Source organism: Ambystoma mexicanum, chromosome 14 (genome assembly GCF_040938575.1).
Source record: "Ambystoma mexicanum isolate Mex_15411 chromosome 14, UKY_AmexF1_1, whole genome shotgun sequence".
Taxonomy (NCBI): Eukaryota; Metazoa; Chordata; class Amphibia; order Caudata; family Ambystomatidae; genus Ambystoma; species Ambystoma mexicanum.
Window position 1 is genome coordinate 44,902,667 of NC_090940.1, and position 23,417 is coordinate 44,926,083.

Consider the following 23,417-nt stretch of genomic DNA (forward strand, 5'->3'; position numbering starts at 1 on the left):
GTTTATACGTTTTATTTTTAAATACTTTCAATACGAACTTATTTTATGAAGAGCATTTGATGTGTTCAAACATACAATTGTGATGGATTGTTCTATTTTAGTACATTTATCTCTCAATGGCTTTGACTAAGTGAAGATTAGTAAAGGAAAGAATATATATTATAAAGCAAAAAATGCAAATTCCCTTGCGAAAGGTGCCATCAATCTCAGCAATGCCACAATGTGGGTTGGCTGAACCTAGTGGGAGGATATGCATTAATACTGCGCGGCGTGTCTACGTCTCGTTAGAGAATGTACTGTGTCGATGACCCGCTCCACAACAGGGACTCATTGCCTTCAAATTCTAGTGAACGTGGATGTGTAGTATTGCGTCCTGTGAGACAAATAGACCCAAAGGTTCACACTAGCCTTGCACAAAGAGAAGGGCATTGGAAAGAAAGAAGGCAGACCCCGAAATCAGAAGCAAGTCCTGCCTACATAGGAGGACACAAGAATACCCCTGAGCCTGATGTGCTGCATCAGTTGAAGGTTTCCTAAAACTCACTTTCCACATAATGCTCAACAAGGGTAAGTGAAAAGTATTGACTCAAGAACTTCACAAGTCAAAAATACAAGCTCCAAGAGTCCAAGTATCTGTAAGGCTGAACCGCTCCCATTTAAACATCCTTCTCCCTATCTGCAAGGCTGAACCGCTCCCATTTAAACATCCTTCTCCCCCATCTGCAAGGCTGAACAGCTCCCATTTAAACATCCTTCTCCCCCATCTGCAAGGCTGAACAGCTCCCATTTAAACATCCTTCTCCCCCATCTGCAAGGCTGAACCGCTCCCATTTAAACATCCTTCTCCCCCATCTGCAAGGCTGAACCGCTCCCATTTAAACATCCTTCTCCCCCATCTGCAAGGCTGAACCGCTCCCATTTAAACATCCTTCTCCCCCATCTGCAAGGCTGAACCGCTCCCATTTAAACATCTTTCTCCCCATCTGCAAGGCTGAACCGCTCCCATTTAAACATCCTTGTCCCCCATCTGCAAGGCTGAACCGCTCCCATTTAAACATCCTTCTCCCCCATCTGCAAGGCTGAACCGCTCCCATTTAAGCATCCTTCTCCCCCATCTGCAAGGCTGAACCGCTCCCATTTAAACATCCTTCTCCCCCATCTGCAAGGCTGAACCGCTCCCATTTAAACATCCTTCTCCCCCATCTGCAAGGCTGAACCGCTCCCATTTAAACATCCTTCTCCCCCATCTGCAAGGCTGAACCGCTCCCATTTAAACATCCTTCTCCCCATCTGCAAGGCTGAACCGCTCCCATTTAAACATCCTTCTCCCCCATCTGCAAGGCTGAACCGCTCCCATTTAAACATCCTTCTCCCCCATCTGTAAGGCTGAACTGCTCCCATTTAAACATCCTTCTCCCCATCTGCAAGGCTGAACCGCTCCCATTTAAACATCCTTCTCTCCCATGCAAGATGGGCCCAGATCAGGACAGAGGCACATCAGGGGTGACTACACAAGCCCAGCACAACAATTCAGGATAGAGATGCCAACTAACCAATTCCACTAACAATTTCCCTCTCTGCATACACCTCTCAAACTCCAAACACAACCACAAACCCACAGCACAACAAACTGCACAAACTTCACTACATTGCAACAACAAAACAAAAAACACACACAGACTTGCACAACAGTACACAACGACTACCGGCCGCAACACCCCAGGCCCAGCCAACGGACCCACCGGGCTGAGGCCGCCAACAGCACATCACTGCTCTCTTGCACTTTTCCTGCTTCCTCCCACTAACTTACCCTCCCTTCCTCTTTCAGAGCCGCCAGGGGACCACTGCGGCGGTGATAGTGCATGGTACAAATGTCCTTTAACATTAACATTTGCAAGGTTCAACCTCTACCATTTAAACATCCTTCTCCCCCATCTGCAAGGCTGAACCGCTCCCATTTAAACATCCTTCTCCCCCAGAAGGAGTGAAGAGAACATATTACTTGAAAAATAGATTGCTTTGGTGTCATAATGAAGGGCATTACAAACTTCAATGCCACTTGATGTTAAGTGCTAGTCTATTCGGTTCAATCTGAGGTTAACAGTGGTCAGGTGGCTATTACATTTAGAGAAATTTAAAATAATAGGTTTAATTATGATGCTTTTCTCTAGGCGCTCTGTCTTTTGCACCTCGGTTTCCCTTATTTCCAGGTCATACACTTATTTTCAGTGTTTAAATATTATTAAACAATCATTAACCCCCGCATCAGTCTCCTTCGTCACCATCCTTGCATAGCAAGGAGAATCCCCCCTTGGAGGTGCCCTATTGCGTGTAGTACGGATCTGAGTGATCCGACCGTGGCTGGTTTTCCCGCTACGGAAAAGTTTGCATGGGAAATGTATGCACCACAAAAGTTTTGTACATTTCGCATGCGAAATACATGTCCCCCTGATCCCCCGCTCACTATACTGTAAAGGGTAGTGAGCGGGGTGTTGCGGGGGCCATCCCCGCCTTTTTTTTTACCGGCCTTAAATGCATATCACCAAAGGAGCGAACTTTTGGGGGTATGGATTCTTGGACTTTTGATGCTTGCAGGCGTTTTTACTCGGTAGAAACATACAATACCGTGTAGCATAGCCAGGGGTTTCACCTACCTTCGAAGCAGGGTACTTGGTTTCTGATTCTCTGAATATAATTGTATTGGGTCTCTTTCTTTTCACTATTTCTGTAAAGATTACACATGCCTACAGCTTTTTATAATACAATGGGATTTAACTTTTTTAATGTGTTTGTATTTGATAGGCATGTTGCTAAATTAAATAAATATACAAGATCAGTAGACTTCTCTACTGAGACGGGCATATCTGGGCAACCTTCCCAGAATATATTCCCAAGAGAAGTTCCAGGCTACTGAAAGATGAGTTTATCTTCTGTTCCCCAATATGTAAAACTGCTCCCCTCAAGTATAACTCAGCTGGACTCCCTGCGTGGCTATACTGAGTGGAAACAAACCAAGGGCGTGAATGTCCTGTTTTGTTTGACCTGTTCCATGAAGTTGGGACTGCTGCAGTACCCAATGGCCAACAAAAGATCAGGGCCACATTTTATAAACATCTGCACCGCAACAAAATTCCAGGTTTGGATAGGCAAAATGTAAAGTCTTTTCACTTTCTACCTTGGCCTGTGCGACCCTCTTCTTAAACACGGAGGATCCTATGAAATCATTGGAAGAATTGGCATTGAAGAGACAGGAAGAGTCGTATAATGGTAAAAACCAATGATTCTCCCCTCTTCGGGTAGCGTCCCTTTTTCCAGGGTCCTCTAGATGTGGTTTTCAAACTTCTTCATACTGAGCACACCCTCCCCCTCACCCTAGGAGTGGGACCCTGTAGGAGGTGCAAAGGATGTCCAGGGGGTAGGTGGGTGCCCCTGGGATATCCTTCAGCCCCTGTAGAGGGGCCAGCCCCCCAGGGTGAAGTGCACTGCCATAGAGTGTGGCTCTGAGCCCAGGAGGGGGCTCGTTTGCATGGCCTCGCTCAATGTCTGCTGGTTGCCAATTGGCGTTCAGTATGTGGCCTTGTTGCAGACCAGGCACAACTGGAAAATGTAACGCTGTGGCCCTTCAGAAGAGTTATCAAAAGGGGCCCGAACCTTTGCACAGGTTACCTTTTCACTTCACTGGAAAAATGCATGCACAGCGGCTGTGTACGACCATTCATAAAATGCCCATTGCACCTCCATCCACTGACAACAGCTACCTCCAACTACCCCGGAGAAGAGCGGGATGCAAAGGGTACCTACCAGGGACTTACCTTCCATACCGGCTCCCCCGTGCTGTTCTTTACAGGTGGCACATTGAAATTTAACATGCGCTTCAAGGCAACTGAAAAACAGGAGGAAGGAGATTTGGTTACAGCTCCATTACAAAGGTCACCCAGTGCCCATCCAAGGGGGCAACAACATGTCTTCCGTGCTTCCACTGGGCACCTATGCCCCGGATTGCTGATCTACTGAACGCTTTCTTGCGACAGAAACACACAGTGCAGGTGAATCGCCAAGTTCTTCCATTCACCCCTTGCGAGTCCGCTGGCAGCCAGCGGCGGTAGCACTGGAAAGAAGGATGCAAAACCACAACTTCCACAAACGTTAGACCTGTGGTCTTCAAATCCTGGGGTTGGCCCCCCTAGACGGGGCTAAAGGATGTCCGAGGAATGGGGGGCAAAGCCCTTCAAAAAGGGAGTACAGTGATTGCATTCAATAGACAATATAAGCAATTGTGGCATGGGGGGTCGGTAACAATATTTAAACTTAAGGGGGGGGGCATGGCATAAAAAGGTTTGGCTACCACTGTTGTACTGAGCCTAGAAAAAGAGGAAGCCGCCACACACTCCACCCCAACGAAAAGTGTAATTTAACATTTAGTTACAAAATCACAGCACCTAAGGGACACAGAGTCCTAAAGACTTGATATGTGTCTCAATAAATCCCTCAATGTCTGGATCTTGCCATCACTCAAGCAACATAGAATACTATTTTGTGAAGTTTTGAATATCGTCCCCGGCATATCGTACGCCGATCTAGGGCGGTCGCGTCATGCCCCACTCCTCCTCTGTCACAGTCTCCGATGCGCCTCTGTGGTGAGAGTTGCCGTGTCGGGTGGGTTTTAGCGAGAGGAGTTCCAACCATTTGGACAGGAACTTGACCAGGTAAAGGTAAAAACACGTATTTTTATAGTTAAATGCTGGAGAGCAGCAGCAGAAGTATCGCTGGAGGCGTGGTTCTGCCTGGTTTTTGGAGGCCAGCATTGCAATTGTGTGTGGCATGCAGGAATTTCGCCACCACACTGAGGGTAGGTTGTCCTTATGGGGGATGTCAGGAGAATGCAGAGTGGACCTGCAGGGAGCTGAGGTTCTGACAGCCATGGTAAGGTACCACCTTACCAGACTGCAGGGTCTAGAACTGGGTTTAGTGTTTTCTACTGGGTTCTAGGTCTCCATTCACCCACTAGAGGCGGCTCTGAAATAAGGCTGCATTTTATGCTGTGCTTACTTTGTAGTTCCAGCCCCCCACATCACATCCCTAGTCCTGCCTAGCCCTCTCCCGCCAGCCTAACAGCTCTCTCTACTTCTACCTGGTGTCACAGCCCCCCAAAACCCACGGTACCCTTCTTTTTTGTGTTTCTCCCTGTCCTGGTTCCTACCAGCCCGACCCGCTTCCAGCCTGCCCACCACCTTCGTTCTGCCTGTGTACAGTCTTTTGGGCGCCCCCTTTTGTGGGTGGCGCAGGAAACGCACTCCTAAAACCCCCACTCCAAACACTCAGTTGGTGCTCAGAGAATAAACAGATTATTGGTTTTAATCACAGCAAGGCTCTTTTTAAGAAGGTAGGTGCTTTATACTAACATTGTTCACACTAGCTCGTTTCAGTACTCTGTATGCTCTTAGAAATGAATGTATCACAGTGGTGTTAGATTAAAAAGCAATACATATATCTGCTACTTCTACAATTCATTCTAGTCATTCGCTCGCACTTCATTTCACGCCAACATTTGCAAAACTATACATACTAAACATTGGGCAAAAAAATGCTTACAAGTTTTAAAGTGCAACTGGAATGGAACTATATAAACATTCAATTCTGCATTAGTTTACATTCCACATAATTATTCGAAAAATGCTCGAGATCTTAATGAGAGTGAGCACTCTATGTTGATTTTCATAAGAATGTGGATATTTTTCCTTTGAAAGTGCCAAATCATTTGCCTCTTTATTAGCTGGTCTACAGACTCCATTTATCCCATTGTCCATGTTATGCTAAGTATATACCATGTGTCAGTATTCCCAGGCTACTTCCAGAGTGGAACAAGTCTGGACATCTGCACTAGCGCTGATGCGGGCTATGTTTTCTTCAAGGCGAAATATAGATGGGTACTTCTAATTTGCGGGCACGTTGCCTGGCAGGACGCAGGACGTCTCTGTGCGCTGCCTTTCACTGGGTAAACCACTTGTGTGTAGTTCTCCCTTCCTGGAACCGAGTTAAGCACTCTGTCTACTCATAAGGATCTATGAAAGTCTCGTCAAAACAGGTTCTCCCATGTTCCCCTAAAACCATAAAGAACCACATTGACATCCTGGCTCCTGCTTTGACTTCTGCAACCACTCCTTCGCCACTGGAGTCTACCCTTCACCCCTGAAGCACCCCCTTGTGCACCCTCTTAAGAAACCCTCAGCCGACCCCTCCTCCCCTGCTAACTACCACCCAATCTCCATCACTCCTTTCCTGGGCTGGCCATCCTCCTGGAACTCTTGGAAAAGCTGGCCATCTCCCAACTTAATCTTCACACTGAATTGGTTGGTTGTCTATATAACCATCAGTCTGGCTTCAGAGCTGCCAGAAGTACGGAAACTGCTCTCCTGAACATCCGTGAAGACCTGCTCTCCAACCTTGACTCTAATACCCCCTGTGTCCTCATCTTACTTGATCTCTCTTCTGCCTTTGACACAGTCAACCATGCCATCCTGCTCAACCGTCTCCGTGATAACCTGGGTATCACCGATCAGGCCCTGGCTTGGCTGACCTCTTTCCTCTCTGATCGACCCTCTCAGGTCCAACTTGGGTCCTTCCTCTCCTCTATCTCTACAAGTGGTGTTCCCAGGGTTATAACAGCTCTCCCTGGCTGTTGAACCAATACCTGGCTCTTCTTGCCCACCGCATTACCCCAACTTTCAGTGCTATGCGGATGACACTCAGCTCATTTTCCGGCTCCCTTCCGCCACCTCTTCTCCTTCTCTCATCTCTCACGGTCTGTTCGCTGTCCAGGAGTGGTGTGCCGCCAATGATCTCTGCCTTAATGCCACTAAGACGGAGATTCTCCTCATCAGCACACCTGCTCCCTCCTTTCCGTCGCTCTCTCTGGCCGGCCTCTCTTGGCCCTCTTCCTTTTCCCACCTGTGAGGCTAAAAACCTCAGGGTCATCTTCGACTCCGCACTCTCCTTCTTTCCTCACATCTCTGACGTCTCTAAGAAGTCACACTACCAGCGTCACCTCCTCTGAGGTATTCTTCCTTTCCTCTCCTTCCCCCTAGAAGCTCACTGTCTTCAGAGCACTGGTTTTCTCTAGGCTGGACTACTGCAACAGCCTCTTTCTAAATCTGCCTGCTTCTACTCTCTGCCCTCTGCAACTCATCCAGAACAGGACTGCAAGACTTGTCCTTGGCCTCAAGCCCAGGGATCGTATCTCTCCAGGACTGAAATTTCTCCACTGACTCCCAGTGGCTGCAAGGATTAAGTTTAAAACCCTCTGCATTGTCCACAAAGCCTTCTGGGGCCTGGGGCCTCAATACCTTCAACTCTCTCTTCCTAAATATCTTCTTTCTCAGGCTCTTTGCTCATCTGCCTCTAACTCCCTCAGGATCAGTCGCTTCTCCAAGCAACAAGTTGGTGGTAGATCTCTTTCTTCGGCTGGGGCCTCCGTCTGGAACAGCCTCCCTGAAACTTAATGAGAACCATCTCCGGTTCCGGAAAGCACCTCAAGACCGTCCTCTTTGCTTCTGCTTTCTCTCCTCCTCTCCCCTGCTGAACTCCTGACTGAAACTGCACTGGTCACCTGGCTAGCCTCCGATCTCGGGCCCAGGTCCCCTCCCCTGTCAGCTACACACCTGCACTGCCTCCCGTGCAACCTCTGCACTTGGGGGCTGTTTTCTGTATCCCTACAGTCCCCACCAGCTCTTGACACTTGAGGTCTGCACTTACCCCTGCACTTGCCACTAGCTGGCCCCACTTCTACCTATTGTTTTTATTTATTTTGACTGTTGATCCTATGTATTGCACTGCCCCCTCCACCTTCCCCCCGCACTTTCCCTTTTCCCCCTCCCCTGCACTTGCGCCATCTCAATGTCACCTGGCCTAGTAAGATCATTGTCTGTCTTCCCGCCTTGAAACAATCGTGTACAGGCACGTTATAAATGCCATATCATATCATAATGCATTCTCTCACCGCATTTATTCTAGATTTCATCTTCAAATGCCAGTGAATGTAATGGTATATTGACGCAGTGAGGGGTAAGCCCAGCGTGGTTTGCTTTAATACCTTAGGTCAATGTCGGAGTCATGTCAGAACGAATTCCGCCTTGTTTCTACCTTCCTGACTGCCTGCAGCCGTTACCGCTGCTGTTCCGCGTCGAGTCATAATAAGAACATTATACTTCCCTCATTGAGCAAAGGACATTATCAAAACCATAAAAGAACCACATACATTTGTTTCTGATAAGTTAGTATTCCAAGGTAGAAAGTCTGGAATGCTTCCATGTTCTCTTCCCAAATACAAGGCGGTGATGGGGAATCCAACAAATAGCACCAATGAGGAATTCTGCTGCTTTGTGTGAAATCGGGAACAAAAGAACGACCACAGATCTTCAAATTTGACAAAATGTCTCTGATAAAACAGTTGGTTGAATCATGAAGTACATAACGCACATTGGGCTTGGTGCTCATTTCGTTTTTCACAACACTCAACCTAACATGAAATTATTTGTCACTTTAAACCATACATACATACATATTTAAACAGCCTCAGGATTTACATAGGAGGATAAAATGACTGCAATATCCAAGGGCCTTACTTGAAGGTCTCTGTGGGCCAACGTAAAGATTCTGCCAGCTCCACAGTCCAGCCTTTCACATATATCCACGCACTGCATACACCCATTGAAAATAAAGCGATATTATGGAGGACAGTAAAGAGAAAATGTCTCACCTCTGTATGGAGCTGTAGTGCAGTGAAAGCATACAATCTAAGCTGCACGTGGAACTCCCGATCTCTATATATCTTTTAGAAGGATATACTCATGAGCAGGCCTCAAAATGTGTCCTGGTCTCTAGCCACTGGCGAGTGATGTTCACTCAACCTTGTATGACGGGCTAGTAGCATGCAACTTTACATGTCCACCTCAGTCAAAAAGATGGCTATGCGCCTTTTTTTTTTTTTTAAGTACAGTCGTAATGGATGTCAGTTGTGCAATTGTCACAGTAACCATGGTAGCTTTGAACTACAAACATGTATTGTGTGCATTTGCTTGCTGCAAGATAGTTGTGATGGACTCACTGACACACACACACAGAGATGCCGCACTCAATCAGATAAGTCACACATATTCTGTAACAAAAAACTCATAGGTGTCGATCGAGAGTTTATTTTGCCTTTGGTGTCGCACCCTCCCATTCAAAATTCTGCTGGCGTCTTATTTTGTTCCTACCCTTTGGCAACAGGGATCAGATACTTTAGTTTAAAAGGTATGAAACTTCTGTCAGTTCCAAGTCGGCTTCAAAGTAAGCTTCAGGGGATAAAGGAGCTTGTGGCTCCCGATTGGCCTGGTACAGAATCATTCTCTCTATGCTTTGCATACAAGAGGCGGCAATGGCAGATCCCAAACTCATTCAAAACTCCCGGCCAATGAAGAATGGGAATATCACACATTAATACACAATCCGACAAAAAATACTTCAAGGGAGGGAATCTATATGGTACCAATGGCGCCAGTTTAGACCATGATGCATTTCAAGAATTCACTGTGAAAACAAAGCTCGTTTCAGGGTCCAAAGTGCCCCTGTAGGAAAACATTAGCAACCCCTAAATGAACGATAGGGGAACGGGTCTTGTGATACTTGAGCACACCATTTTTAATGAAGCGAAATTGGCCAATTCCACCGACCCCTACTCAGAACACAGGCCTGGGCCCACCCCAGGAATGCCCTTTGAACTACCAAGTGGCACATCCCCACTTCATCTGTGTGTGGAGTGGGGACTTCCAAGGGTTGGACTAAACCTACACTAGGCTCAGCCTGGATAGAAGGGGGTGATGGGGGCAATGGATTAGTAATTGCAGACAGGGACACCTTTGTTGTTTTCCGGGAAGGAAACGGCTAAGGCAGGCTGGCAGATCAGTGACAGTGTGCATCGCTGCCACCATTCTGGAACTCCTGGCATCCTTTGCATCTGCCCTCCCGTAAATCCATCAAAAGGAAGGCACTCTGCAAAACTCTGCACATGAGGATGGACATCCCGTAGGGTTGGCACCAATGGACTCTACACAGGCATTTGGAAGCCACCAACTCTCTACTTAGTGAAAGGAATAAACGTTAGTATTTTTCAGGACACAAAATCTCCTTCCATAGCAGTGAAGACAGGAAGAAGGGAGAAATCATGTGTGGATGATGTGCTTGGTGATTATGTGCTTATTGTGGGAGATCAGAATTGTTATTGTGCTAATAACTGAAGTCATATGGATTTTAATAGAATTTATATTAACAGAAAGGTGAGGCTTAATGCTTGGAGGTGGATGGACCTCATGAAAGAATGGGAACTTTGCTGTGTTCCTTATTATTTTTATTATATTTCCTTGATTTGGTTTAGTTTAAATTTCAACTTTTTCAATGCAGTGTTACAAGGTAAGCATTTGAATAGTAGCATTTGAGGCACTGATACGAATACAGGCATAGTTGACACGTGTCAAGTAGTTTTCAGTTATTTGAAGACATGTTAGAGAAATAAAAAATCAAGAGAAAAAGATCAAATTGTACCATTTGAATACTTTGAGATGACAAAAAAGATAGCTAAAATTACGTTGGCAAGTAAGATTAGCTAATTGCACATTAATTAAAATGCTCAAGTGAATCAAACAAGGTGTCATAAGATTATTTAGATAATTATTTAAGTTAACATGTTTGGAATTGAAAACACATGCAGAGTGCACTTAATCATTCATATGGCATATTGAACATTATGATGAAAGTAAAGCAAATTCAGATCATGCATTTCATCACATTAATTACACATACAAATGTATAGCTAATATTTAAAATGTTGATCGCATATAAAGAATTTGTAAAATTAACGCTGTGATGGTAAAACAATTTGATAAAACGAAGCATAAAATCTATATGACATTTCAGTTTTAGTGCAAGTTTCAATGATAGGAATACATGTGAGTAGGATTCCTTTATACTAATGTATGTAGTGGAAGATAGTTTCAATTTGATGGTTCAATGTAAAAAATATGACTAAAATGTGCTTTAAAAATGCATTTTTATAAAAATTGGTGTAAAATGTTTCCTCAATAACTTTAAATCTAAAATCATATGCTAAAAATAAGAAGAGTGTAGAATGTATACATCCTTTTCTCAAATAAAGATGACATTATTTGAACTGTCATTCTGCAATGATCTTCGTTGTGCTTGCTTGCTCTAGGTTCGATGTGAGATTGAGTGATAAAAGAAACTGAACTGTATCAATGTTTTCAGAAATTTTAGTGGCGTTGAAGATTGCAGCCCAGAGTCGTTCTTTAGTAAGTAGTGTTCTATGCTTATAGCGTTTATTAAAAAAAAAATCGATTTCTGGAATCTGTGAGGGAGGAACATTCTGTCATCAGATGTTGGAGAGTTTCAGGATGTTCCAATAAGTTGCAGAATCGACCTACATTATCAGGGGCAGAATCCTTGTTGAAGATTGCTAGTTTGGCTTTCGTAGGCCATAGATCGAACCGCATTCGAAGGATCGAGTTGGCCTATATAGGGTCTGGGAATTTAGCAAGATAAGATGGTAATTCATTCATAGATTTTGGAATGAAAGCGCCAGCTTTGAAAGCTGCATAAGTCTTGCATTTTTCCCAGGTGCATATCCAATCCCATTGGCAAAGGTTTAGTTTAGCTTTTTCAGGATTTTTTTATAGTAATTCCAATGTGATATCAGCATTTTCCAATATGTTTAAACAGGTTATCTTCCATGCTTGCAAAGGACCAGATGACGGGGCTTCTAGCAAGGATTTTAAGATCGGGAATAGATTAGGCGATTTATTCGATGAAATTAAGCATTTCCTATAAGCTGCTACTATTTGCCAGGGTACTGTTGCACATAGAGAAATGAGACCTATCTCGAACCTAATACTAGAAATCGGTATGTTAAGCGGAAGGCATAGAACATTTTTCCAATAGCTACCTTCCAGAACATCCCACCTGGGAGGTTCAATTAGGCATTTAGACTGGGCTCCGTAAGAAATTATAGGAACGGCTTTCTGTTTATAAAATGTTATTGCTGGGACGATGAAAACATTTTCCATACTTTCGTTGCAGTGTTTTCCCTTGTGTAGTAAGGAGTTACATTCTGCTTTTTATTTCAGTTTTGTAGGGTTGATCGGTTACATGTGTATTAAGATTGACACCCAGATATTTACAATGTAAGGTTTGAGATACAGGAGTTTTTGGAAAGAAGCCCATTACATTTGTAACCCAAGTTGGGTAAATGGTGATGAAAAATGAAGACATTAGACTTAAGAGTATTAATAGTGTGGTGATTGGCATCAGCATAAGAGCCGAGAGCTATTAATTTTCTTTGAACCCTATGGGGGTTTTGTCTAAAATGACTAGGTTGGCCGCGTAAAGAAGGGAGGGGATTTCAGATGGCCCTAGTTTTGGCGAAAACACCCAGACAGACTTAAGAATAGCATATATGTCATTTATGTAAAAATTAAACAATACTGATGCTAGAGCGCATCCTTGTTTTAATACAGTAAATTGATGGATTAAATAAATTCTGTGCAAAGGACATTTAGCCTTAAAAAGTTTGGTCCATAAAATTTCGTGAGACACATAGTCGAATGCCTGCTTAAAATCTATCAGTGCTAAAAATACTGGTTGCTTAGTAGAAATTGCTTGATTTTTAATCACTGATAGTATTAACAGATTTCAATTAGTTCCTATTCCTGTTACAAAGCCAGATTGATATTTGTCAAATAGATTGTTCGAGGATTGCCATTGTAAGAAATCACGTAAAATTAATCTGTCGAGGATCTTGCCCGGGGCATCTAAGAGTGCTATTGGCCTATAATTATTGGGATTGTTACGATCTCCTTTTTTGAATGTCGGAATAACGACTGAATCTTGCCAAGACGGAGGGATGAGAGTAGAAGAAATGACTTGCTTAAAAATGAGTTCAAGAGCATGTGCCCATGCTTCAGGGTGGGCTTTAAGTGTTGCACTTGTTAAGGTGTCCGGTCCAGGAGCTCTGGACGAACTTAATTTTTTAATTAGAGTAATATCGAGAGTGTCAAATGAAAACTTTGTGAGATCGAGGGAGCTAGGAAAGGTAATTGGTGACATTATGCTAGTTGGATTCAGTAGCTCCTGAAAATGAGAGATGCACTTTGCTTCCCTTATTGTGCTCAATTCAAGTGAGGTATGTGCATTATTAGGCTGATTATTAATTACACACCAGATCTCACCAGGAGATTACTTCATCATGGCATTGAGCATGTTTTCTGCATCAGCTTGCTTTTGTGCTAGTAGTATTTGTTTGATTTTGTTTTTATATTTGGGTTTGACTTTGCTCCTTTGTTTGAATGACTTATAGGAGGAAGTGAACATAAAGTTTTCTGTAGTTCTCTTTTGAGACCATGAATAGTTGAATTATAAATATATTTAAGTCTAAATACTGGGCGGGATGTAAATTGCGTAGATTGTGTAATGGTTTTTATATAGTTAGTATATGATAATTGGGGATTACATTCTAAACAAGCCCCAGCTTTTTTGAGATGATGTTAAAGTTGCTATTTGAGGGGGATTCCATTTGAGGCGGTTTCTACCAGGATTCAGTTCAAGTGTGGTTTTGTAATATTGTACGCTTTGTAGATTATGAGGAGTCCAGTGTGTTTCTAGTATTTTATGATCACTTGCTAAATTAGATGAAATTTTACAAGGAGGCAATGTTCTTATTCACATTGGTATATATAAAAACATAGTCTAGTGTTGAAAAGCATACATCCCTAGACCAGGTATGAGCAGGAGGGGTGTCTTCAGGCGCTGAGCCATTCCGCATGGTAAAATTTCTGATTTTCTTAAGTGACATCCATTTGGCTGCTCGTGACATGAGTTGACCATCATTAGGAGAAATGCAGTTCATATTAAAATCGCCTGCTATAATGGTGGTCTGGATATGTGGATCAAGGAGGATCAGGTCTAGTATTGTTTCTATTTTTGTAGCAAAGTGAGGTTCTTTGGGGATAGGGGATGCCAATAGATCTTCAAGATGGCTGTTGTGGGAAAGAAAGGATGATGTGGGTTTGAGGTCGAGATTTTCACAGCTTGTATTCCAGGATCAGGTGCGAGCCATGACTCAAGGTGGAGTCGAGAGTCAGTTTTGATCGCTGTCAAGAGGCCGGAGTACGGACGTCCTCTGGCTGCCTTTATCGCTAGAACCGATACACTTTGATGATCTGCCCAGATTGGTTCTACCGGGAGCCATGTTTCTTTGAGCAGAACCAGATCGAACGGGTTCAGAAACAACGCCTTATTTGATAAGAGATAGATTCTCTGTCTTTGGTTGTCATAATCCAACGCGATTTTTGATTTTGTGTCTTCTATTTGAGCTGACTGTTGAGCAGTTGAATGATCTTTCTTTGGTGCATCTGCAACAGGTTGTGGAAATTTGCTATTAGCCTCAACTGGCCACTGCAGTGCTGTTTGTTGGGGGATATCCTGGTTAAGAGGTGGTGTTTTTTGAGCTTCTAGCAGGAGTCCCTTTAGTTTTAAGTTGTGTCTTTCATGCCAGACTATATTTTTCACTATCTTGGAAAGGATTATTTACTTCTACAGTGTCATAATTCGAGGGAGTAGGATATCTAATAGAATCAGTGTCATCTGATCATATTTGTTCAAGAGCCAGTATAGAAATTAACAAGGTTATTAGTGTTGACCTATTCATATAAGGATCGGATCTCATTCTATCCAGCATCGTTAATATTATACTCTCAGTATCAAGCAGCATTGGTGTTGAAGGATGCCGCTCAGGTTGACTTGGATTTTTTTCAGTGTGAGTAGCTGACAGTTGACTCCCTGCTGGTTGAAAACAAGGTGAGTCAAAAATGACAACGGGGACAGGTTGTGAATCACTATTTTTCTCAACGTGGAAATCCCTATGGAATGTGTGGGTAGTCCCATAGAGATTGCCTGTTTCTGGTCTAAGGTTTTGAATGATGAAGCATCTATATTCAGGTTAACGCAGATGTGGAACAGGGGCCGTGTAGACTTTGATGCACTGTTGTGGGAATTGAATTAGTAGAAAATACAGATAAATTCATAAATTCTTATATTCTCAAATTCAGAATGAACCTCGATAGGAGGTGGAGCATTGTCATACAAGTCATTAGAATTAACAGCATGATTACTAGTCTTAACTTGCAGTGATGCTAGTTGAGGACCAGGAGGCAGTGTTTGACTGATGTCCTCAATGGATTTTGAGGTCAGCAGGGATTGAACATCAGCTGGCTTCGAGATATTACCAATAAAGGTTTTAGTTTTTTGATACCAGCTTTTTTTCATTGGCATGGTCATATTTCTAGTTTTTGTTTTTTTAAGGGTCCCCCACATTTCAAGGTGGTGCATTTCCTGTTTCTTTTCTTCTTCTTTTGCATGTCAGGACAAAACATCTGGACACATGAAGGAACTTCAGTATTAGAGGTTTCAATAGCTTCAGAGGCAATAGGATCGCAATTAAAACTATCAGACAGCGTTGGGCAGGGAGAATTTAATAAGATAACTGAATTGGGAGAAGAGGCTAAAGCATTCGGGAGGCTCTCCGTCCTGGAATCTGTCATCATCAGAGGTAACGGATTGGATGGCTCCAAGTTCATTGTGTTGGTTGCCTCTAATGGATAATTATGATTCAACATTGATGGTAAATTCCAGGCTATCCAAACAATTTTATCAGTTAAAGCTTGCAAAAGGTTGGAATGTGATGTGGCTTTCTGATCAAGAATTTCATAAAGTTTCGTTGGAGTAAATATGCTTGCGTTGATTGCTGTGAGGGTTGAGTCAATGCCCTGAGTGGAAGTGGTGGTGAAGCCAAAAGAGGAACGAGGCGTCGGCTTAGAAAAGAAGCAACCATAAAGGATTCTAAATCTGATGAGGCGTTATTGTGAGATGGATCTTCATCTGTATAGAGGGCTGCAGAATTGGAAAGTCTGGCTGGTAGATCAACAGAGTTAGACTAAGTAGAGGTTTGAGGTACAGTTTGGTTAGACAAAGATGGAAGTTGGATCGAACGAGTTTGAGCAAGCAGGGGAGAAATGGGCGGTGAATTAGAAGTCGGAGTCTGGATATGCAGTGAAATACGATTAGCGTGTTGTTTAACTACATGGGAATACAACAGTGGAATGAGTCGAGGGTGTGAATGATGGCAGGGACTTGATGGTTTGTTGAGGGCTCGATGAAGAGATTTGGGGTGTGAAAAATCTCAGATTCAATCTCGGATGCAGCCGGAGATGCATATGCTCGCATGGTTAGGTTAGAGAGCAACAGATTAGAGTCAATTTCAGAGATGGTGCGGGAGTTTCCAGAAATGGAGACTGAAGTTGCGTCTTGACTCACAGGTTTAGTAAGATCAATTCCCTAAGGAATAGAAGTTGCCTCATTGATTGATAGGAAATTGTTGACGTCAGCCTTCATAGGGAAATTTTGCACCATTGGGAGCGGTAGAATACGCTGGGCTTTGGATTTTAGGCATAAGAATATATTGGTTGCTTGCAGCCACGGGCGCTTGATGTGGCATACCTGAAGTGAGGCGAAAAAAGTAGACATCATAAATAGAAATCGGCCGCAGATTAGAGCTGCCCGTAGTTTGATAGATACAATGAATGAAAAACAGAAGGGATTTTAAGTTGTAACAACAATCAGGCTGCAGCATATACTTCAGGCTGCAGAGTGTACTGCACTGCGGATCAGCAGTCAGTAGCCAGCAGTACTCGACGCAAGTGTGCGTGCGCCTGCTTGGCTTTATGGGAAACCATGTGGATGTGGGCATGGCTATGCGGGGAGAAAAGCAAATAGAACATTAATGTATTATGGCAGCAGTTAGAAGTCCAATAAGTCCAATTGTGTTCGCTGAATGAAGATAGTATACCCAGGAGGTCCAAGAATGGCAGAAGACCAATAGAGTTCCAGTTGAGTAAACAAGGAAATCCGGAGCGCGGCAGAGAGAGTTGTCAGCAGGACAGCAGTCAGTACTCAGCTGTGTTAATGAGTTATGTGCAGATGGGAAAGTGCTGGGGAAAACATGGCAGTCAAATGTTGCTTGCTCCACATGTGATAATATAGGTTCGCTTCCCAAGCGATGCTAGATCTGTGTAGTGAGATTGAAATTCATGGAATCAAGAATAGCGATCACCCTCTTTTAGCAGGTGCTTTTTGGCTGCCCTATTTTGATCTTGAATTAACCCCTGTGGTTGATCTGCTGGTCAATAACGCAGCCACTGGCTTAATGTGGAAACCAAGGTTGATAGCGGATTAGAATCCCTATTTGGGGGGGGGGGGGGGTGTATGAAGTCAGCTTTCAGGTCGGAGCCTGAGGAGTATTTATCACCTCCAAACTTAACGTTCTTCATTAAATCAAAAACCACTAAACTTGGGGCGTTGCAGACCCCGGCTTTACTGCCTTGATGAGAGGAAGCAAAGGTTTGATGCGTAGATGCAGTTAAGGAAAAGACAGTTGAGGAAGGCTCTTAGAACAATTAGGAGAGGAATGGTCTGGAATATTATTGGGAGAAACTGAAAGAATTAAAACAGGCTTTCAAGAACTGGCTGAGTGGTCGGAAAGCCTGTATGTTTCAGTCTGAAGGGGAACAATGGTAAAAATTATAAACTGTCACAATGTGAGGTGCTTTCGGAAAGTCATGAATGATGATTCTACAGACCGGCGAGTCTAGGCAGATGAACCCTCTCTCGGAGCATGGTTAGTTGGATTATTCAGATGCTATCTATGCCACCTCTGAGTCAGCCCTGCATTTTAAAGGTACGGATGGGGGGGAATATCCCTGGACCTTATCTTTTGATTGGAATGATATAGAAATACTGATCAAATCCGCTAGCACGTCTAGGGCAATGGGCCCAGATGGCTGATCTAATTGTGTTGAAGGCAACCCCTAAATTATGGGCCGAAATCCTAGACATTTTTTTTTAAAATATTATTGCTTCCAAATCTGTACCAGAGTCCTGGAAGACTGCCATTATAATTGCAATCTTTAAAAAAGGGGATAGCCTAAAACCAATAAATTATAGAACAATCACCTTACTTGACGTGCGCCAGCCCAGTATCCGGTCACTCCATCTAAACCCAAACCATTGAATGTCAAACCATCGAATTTCTTTCATTGAACTACCATTCCATCGAATGGCCATTTCGTTGAAAAAAATGTGATGGTTCCAGCGACATGTAATGGTAAGTATTAGGGTTGGGGTTTGGGCTTGGGTTGGTTTAAGACATTGGGTTGGGGCTTGGGTTAGTTTAAGGGTTAAATTAGGGTTAGGACTGGGGCTAGGGTTAGGGCTTGGGTTAGTTTAAGGGTTAAATTAGGGTTAGGGTTGGGGCTTGGGATAATTTAAGGGTTAAATTAGGGTTAGGGTTGGGGCTGGGTTAAGGTTGGGGCTAGTGTTAGTTTAAGACATAGGATGGGGGCTTGGGTTAGTTTAAGGGTTAAATTGGGGTTAGGGTTGGGGTTAGTTTAAGGGTTAAATTAGGGTTAGGGCTGGGGTAAGGGTTGGGGCTTGGGATAGTTTAAGGGTTACATTAGGGTTAGGGCCAGGGTTAGGGTTGGGCCTGGGTTAGGGTTAGGATAAAACAAAAAGATTAAAACGTTACAAGGGGCTGGCCAGTGCTGAGATTTCAGCACTGGACAGCAACATATAACGTTTTAAAGCTACACAAAAATGCATGAAAATGCTACTTTTTACATGTAAAAGTGCATTTCCATTGAAACCAGTCTATGTATATTGTCGATGGACTGGTTTCGATGGAATTGCACTTTTACATATAAAATATCGGGGCACTGGCCGTCCGCTTTCACTCACACATCTCTATGAATATGTTTGGATCAGTCAGTAGACGGAGGAACTGTTATATTTTTACTTTTTTAGATCAGGCAGTAATAATAGATCTGTTAATGTGTATGAATAGCTAATGCAAAGAAATATTTATTAGAATTTCTTTTCTTTTTTTACAGTTATAACAGTTTGACTAGCTTATAAAATACTCCCATTGGGAATGAGATTTACATGTTTACTCCCTAAAAAATAATTTTACTCACAACTTAAAATAATCAGTACTCCCAATTCAAAATCTTATCTGGAGCACTGACGTGAGCAGTAACATCTTTTTGTCAATAGTTTTGGATTTCCTAAATGATTGGATGAAACAATCTGTCAGTGTTTAGACGAGGTCTAGGAACCGAGGTAAATGGCTTCCTGCTCACTCTTCTGATTAAAACGATGAAATGGGTCAAGGAACCCCTCTATGTCCTTTGTTGACCTGTCGCCGGCTTTCCACTGGGTCAGCAGAGACATTTTATGGGAAAACTGCAACTTTGAGCAGATCGCTTTTGGAAATCTGAATATCTTTACACTCAAATAACAAAATGAAGGTGCGTCTGAAAAGTCAGGGTAAATTATCTAAACCTGTATTAACTAACAGAGGGGTGTCTCCTGGCGCCTGTACTTTTTAATCTCCATCTTTCTGACTTAAGCGTTTGGTTATTTCAGGTTTAGGCCTTTCCACCTCGTTTAGGCTCTCTGCCTTTTCAATGCCTTACGTACGCTTATGATTTAGAAATATTTGACCTCACAGCAATAGGATTACAGCGTTTCTCTAAATGTCCAGGGCCAATTCATGGAGGTTCATGAGATAGCAATTAACGTGCAGAAGACGAAAATTATGATCTGTGAAGTTGGTAGGAAGAAATCTTTTGTGTGGAAGATTAATGGGTTGAAACTGGATATTGCAGATCTATATTTATATCTGGGCTTCACCATTTATAACCGACAAAGGAAAAAGAGCACAACTGAAGAGAACTCATGTTATACTTGGCACATTTTCTCTTTTACTGGTAATCGCCCATTAATTAATTAAAACGTTACAAGGAGCTGGCCAGTGCCGAAATTTCAGCACTGGACAGCTCCATGTAACGTTTTAACGTTACAAAAAATGCATTGAAATGCTATCTTTTACATATAAAAGTGCATTTCCATTGAAACCAGTCCATTTATATTTTCGATGGACTGGTTTAGATGGAAAGGCACTTTTCCATGTTAAAGATAGACTGTCGATGCTTTGGCATTAGATGCTTTGTTTTCGATGATTTGGTGTGTCGACCCTTTTTTTTCGATGCAATCACTATAAACTGGGTGTTATGTCTGCCAAACTGTGTTCCCCTCCCTATATAAATCGCCAGGAACTTGACCTCTCATTTATCAAAACAAGGCTGGAGGGAGTGGAAGGCTCTATGTTTTTATAGGAAGATGAGGTCCCCCTCCTTTGTCCTCTTCGTTTAATAAATTACATTAATGAATAATAATAGTACATGTTGCCTTTTGGATTGGGTAAATTCCTGTGAGTCTCTGCTGCAAGACTTGGATCGCTCGGTTGAAACTCTCAATTTGCTGCCGCAAAAAATAAAAAAAGCTCCCTGGAAAGGGATTGGGTGAGTACCAGTGAGATAAATAAAAAAAATGCATTATATCAAGATCTGCCCCCAATCATGAAGCCTAAATTTAAAAGCAAGTTGAATTGTATATTAAAAAGTACCCTTGCCATACTTGGACGAAAACATTTCTACGATTCCGATGACATTTGTTGTCTACTATGGAGGTTGAGAAGGGGGAATCAAGTGATCTAAAAGAATATGCAGATATTCTACTACCGAGGGTACGATAGAGACTCTACGAGATTTATTAACGGCATGCCCCCAAACTTCAGGAATCAGGTACAAACATTTGAACACATTTGTATATAAGTATAGGTGTTACAGCGAAGAGTTTTTTTTAGTTAGCATGAGATCCTACTATGAAAGTAACCAATGCTCAGGTACATAGACGAAATTCTGATGTAACTTTGGCTTTTCTGGAATATCATATACGTCTGAATTGAATTTGGAGATTAATTGTATTTAACTGTGTTAACTGTTCTGCAAGACTGAATTTGGGAGTTACGCATGGAAATATTTTATGTTTGTACATTTTGTATAGTTTTAATGTGTAAGGTTTTTCTTTTAAAATCATGAACACAATAAAACAAAATTTTAAAAAAGAAGGGAGAATAACAAGTTACTTACCCATGGGAAAGTTCTTTCGACTGGATGTTCCTCCAACGTATTCCTCATCTTTGACATGTAGTGTCCACAGCGCGGCTGCTTCGGAAATTTTCCAGCAGAGGGCGCCCTGCGTTGATGGCGTCGGGTCAATGACCCTCGAAGGCCTCCGCTGAGGGCGACGTCATCGGATGTTATAAGTAGCACGTACAGCGCCCGTAGCCTCAGATCTTGTTTTTTCCCCTTGTGTATCAGAAGTGGTCACAAAACAGGCCTGACTGTTGTCAGCCTTGTTGGAACGAAAGCTGTAATAGCATGGGAAATTCTACAGAGGGGTAGGTTGGGAGGGCAATGAGGAATACGTTGGAGGAACATCCAGTCGAAAGAACGTTACCATGGGTAAGTAACTTGTTCTTTGAATGAATTGTGTCATCCAAGGAATCTCACATCTTTGACAGACTCCCACAGCAGCATCCATGAGTATCCATGAGTGGAGGAGGGTGAAGAATTTAGTAATATTTTAAATTAAAGAGCAGAATAAAGGACTACCTTACCAAACGCCACATCAGATGCATGGGAAGTATCCAAGGAATAATGCTTAGTCAACCTGTGTATCGAAGACCACGTTGCAGCATCACATATGTTTTTTTAAGGGATCACCCCTTTGCAGGGCTGTCGACGTAGCCATGCCTCCGGTTGAATGAGCATGCAAGACCTCAGGAGGGACTTTGCCTGCCAAAGTATAGCATTCAGAAATAGTGAGGATAATCCACCTAGACAAGGTCTGTTTAGACACAGCCTGGCCTAACTTGTGCCCGGTATACCCCACAAAGAGCTGGTCATCCACTCTCACCTTGAACATTCTGGAAATATAAAAGCTCAAAGCTCTCCTAGGGTCCAACCTATGAAGCCTTTCCTCTTCCTTACTAGGATGCGGAGGAGGAGGATAGAAGGCAGGTAGCACAATTTTCTGACTGAAGTTGGACATTGAAAAGGATTAACATTCTTATCTCTGCACCAGTTGCAAAACGTATTTCAACGGCACAGAGACTTTGTTGCCGGCCTCCTGGCCGAAAGCAACACCTCCATTACGTCATCCGGGAGGTCCTAATCTTTGTATCTCAACCTTTCAGAAACCAAGCGTTAAGTTTGAGAGTCTTGACATCTGGATGGAGAACCCGACCTTCCTCTCGCGAGAGAAGATCCTCTCTTTGGGGAAGACGTATCGGAGGACAGATGGACATGTCCAGAAGGTCCGGGTATCACAATCTCCTGGCCCAATCCAGAGCAACTAGGACCAACCGGGACCTGAACCATCTTAACCTCCCGAGAACTTGAGGAATGACGGGGACTGGAGGAAACGTGTACAGTAGTGGGAATTCCCAATCCACTACGAATGCGGTCTCAAAGAGCTCCTCTCGGAGGAAATTCCTTACAGCAATACTGCTCGCACTTCCGGTTAGCACCTGTCACAAACGGATCGACTTGCAGGGTTCCCCAAAGGGCAAAGACCTTTTGAAGGACTTACTGAGCTATTTCCCACTCGTGGAAGACTACGCTCTGCCTGCTCAGAGCATCCGCCGCTGTGTTCTCCTCTCCCACCAGATGAACTGCTGCTAGAGAGATTCCTTTTCGAATTGGCCAGAACCAGCGCTGCATCACCTCTCTGCACAGTGGAAGGGACCCTACATGTCATGATGCCCGCTCCCGGGGAGCCGGTTCAAGCCCTGCGTCCCCGAAAGCGGACATCCAGTCCCCAAGGAAGAACCCAGCAACCCCATATAGGGGCCCTTTGGACAGTGTCCTGGCGCCTATGGCGCCAGGCTCATAAAAGACATCAGTCCTGGCGCCATAGGCGCCAGGCTCATTATGGAAGTGCTTGGGTGCACTTACCTGATGCAGACCGTGCTGCAGGATCCCAGCCTCCTTGAGGCCTGAAAGGAACTACTTTACCTGTGGGACTAATTTACCATCCGGGCGTGGTCGGGGAAGGATACATACCTGATTGGAGGAAGGATACATACCTGGAACTTCTTCAAAGGCTATTTAAACCCCACCCGAACAGCCACACGTGCTTTGCGTTGTTCTGCATCTAGCAGCTGGACGCTCACCGTGTCTGCTCCTGCATCCTGACTTCTGCCACTCCTGCCAGCATCCTGGATCACCTGCAAAGGAAGAGAAGAAGAGAACAGAAGAAGGAAAAGTCCTTACCTGCTAAATCCGCATCCCGGAGACATCTCGCCGACAATCCTAAAAAGGAAGACTTATTTAAAAGCTCATCGCGTCGATCGCTGC

At 43.6% G+C, this 23,417-nt stretch overlaps 1 protein-coding gene across 2 annotated transcripts in view; it reads right to left on the reverse strand.

Moving 5' to 3' along the window:
• The window catches only part of SCFD1 (sec1 family domain containing 1), a 1,005,810-nt gene that overhangs the window by 971,771 nt on the left and 10,622 nt on the right, over nucleotides 1–23,417 (reverse strand). Inside the window, exon 2 of one of the 2 annotated variants that reach the window (XM_069638499.1) lies at nucleotides 3,813–3,883. In XM_069638499.1, the coding sequence (XP_069494600.1) occupies nucleotides 3,813–3,883 (71 nt within the window). Of the gene's footprint in view, nucleotides 1–3,801; nucleotides 3,884–23,417 lie in introns of both variants that reach the window. The other variant, XM_069638500.1, reaches the window with a different exon arrangement.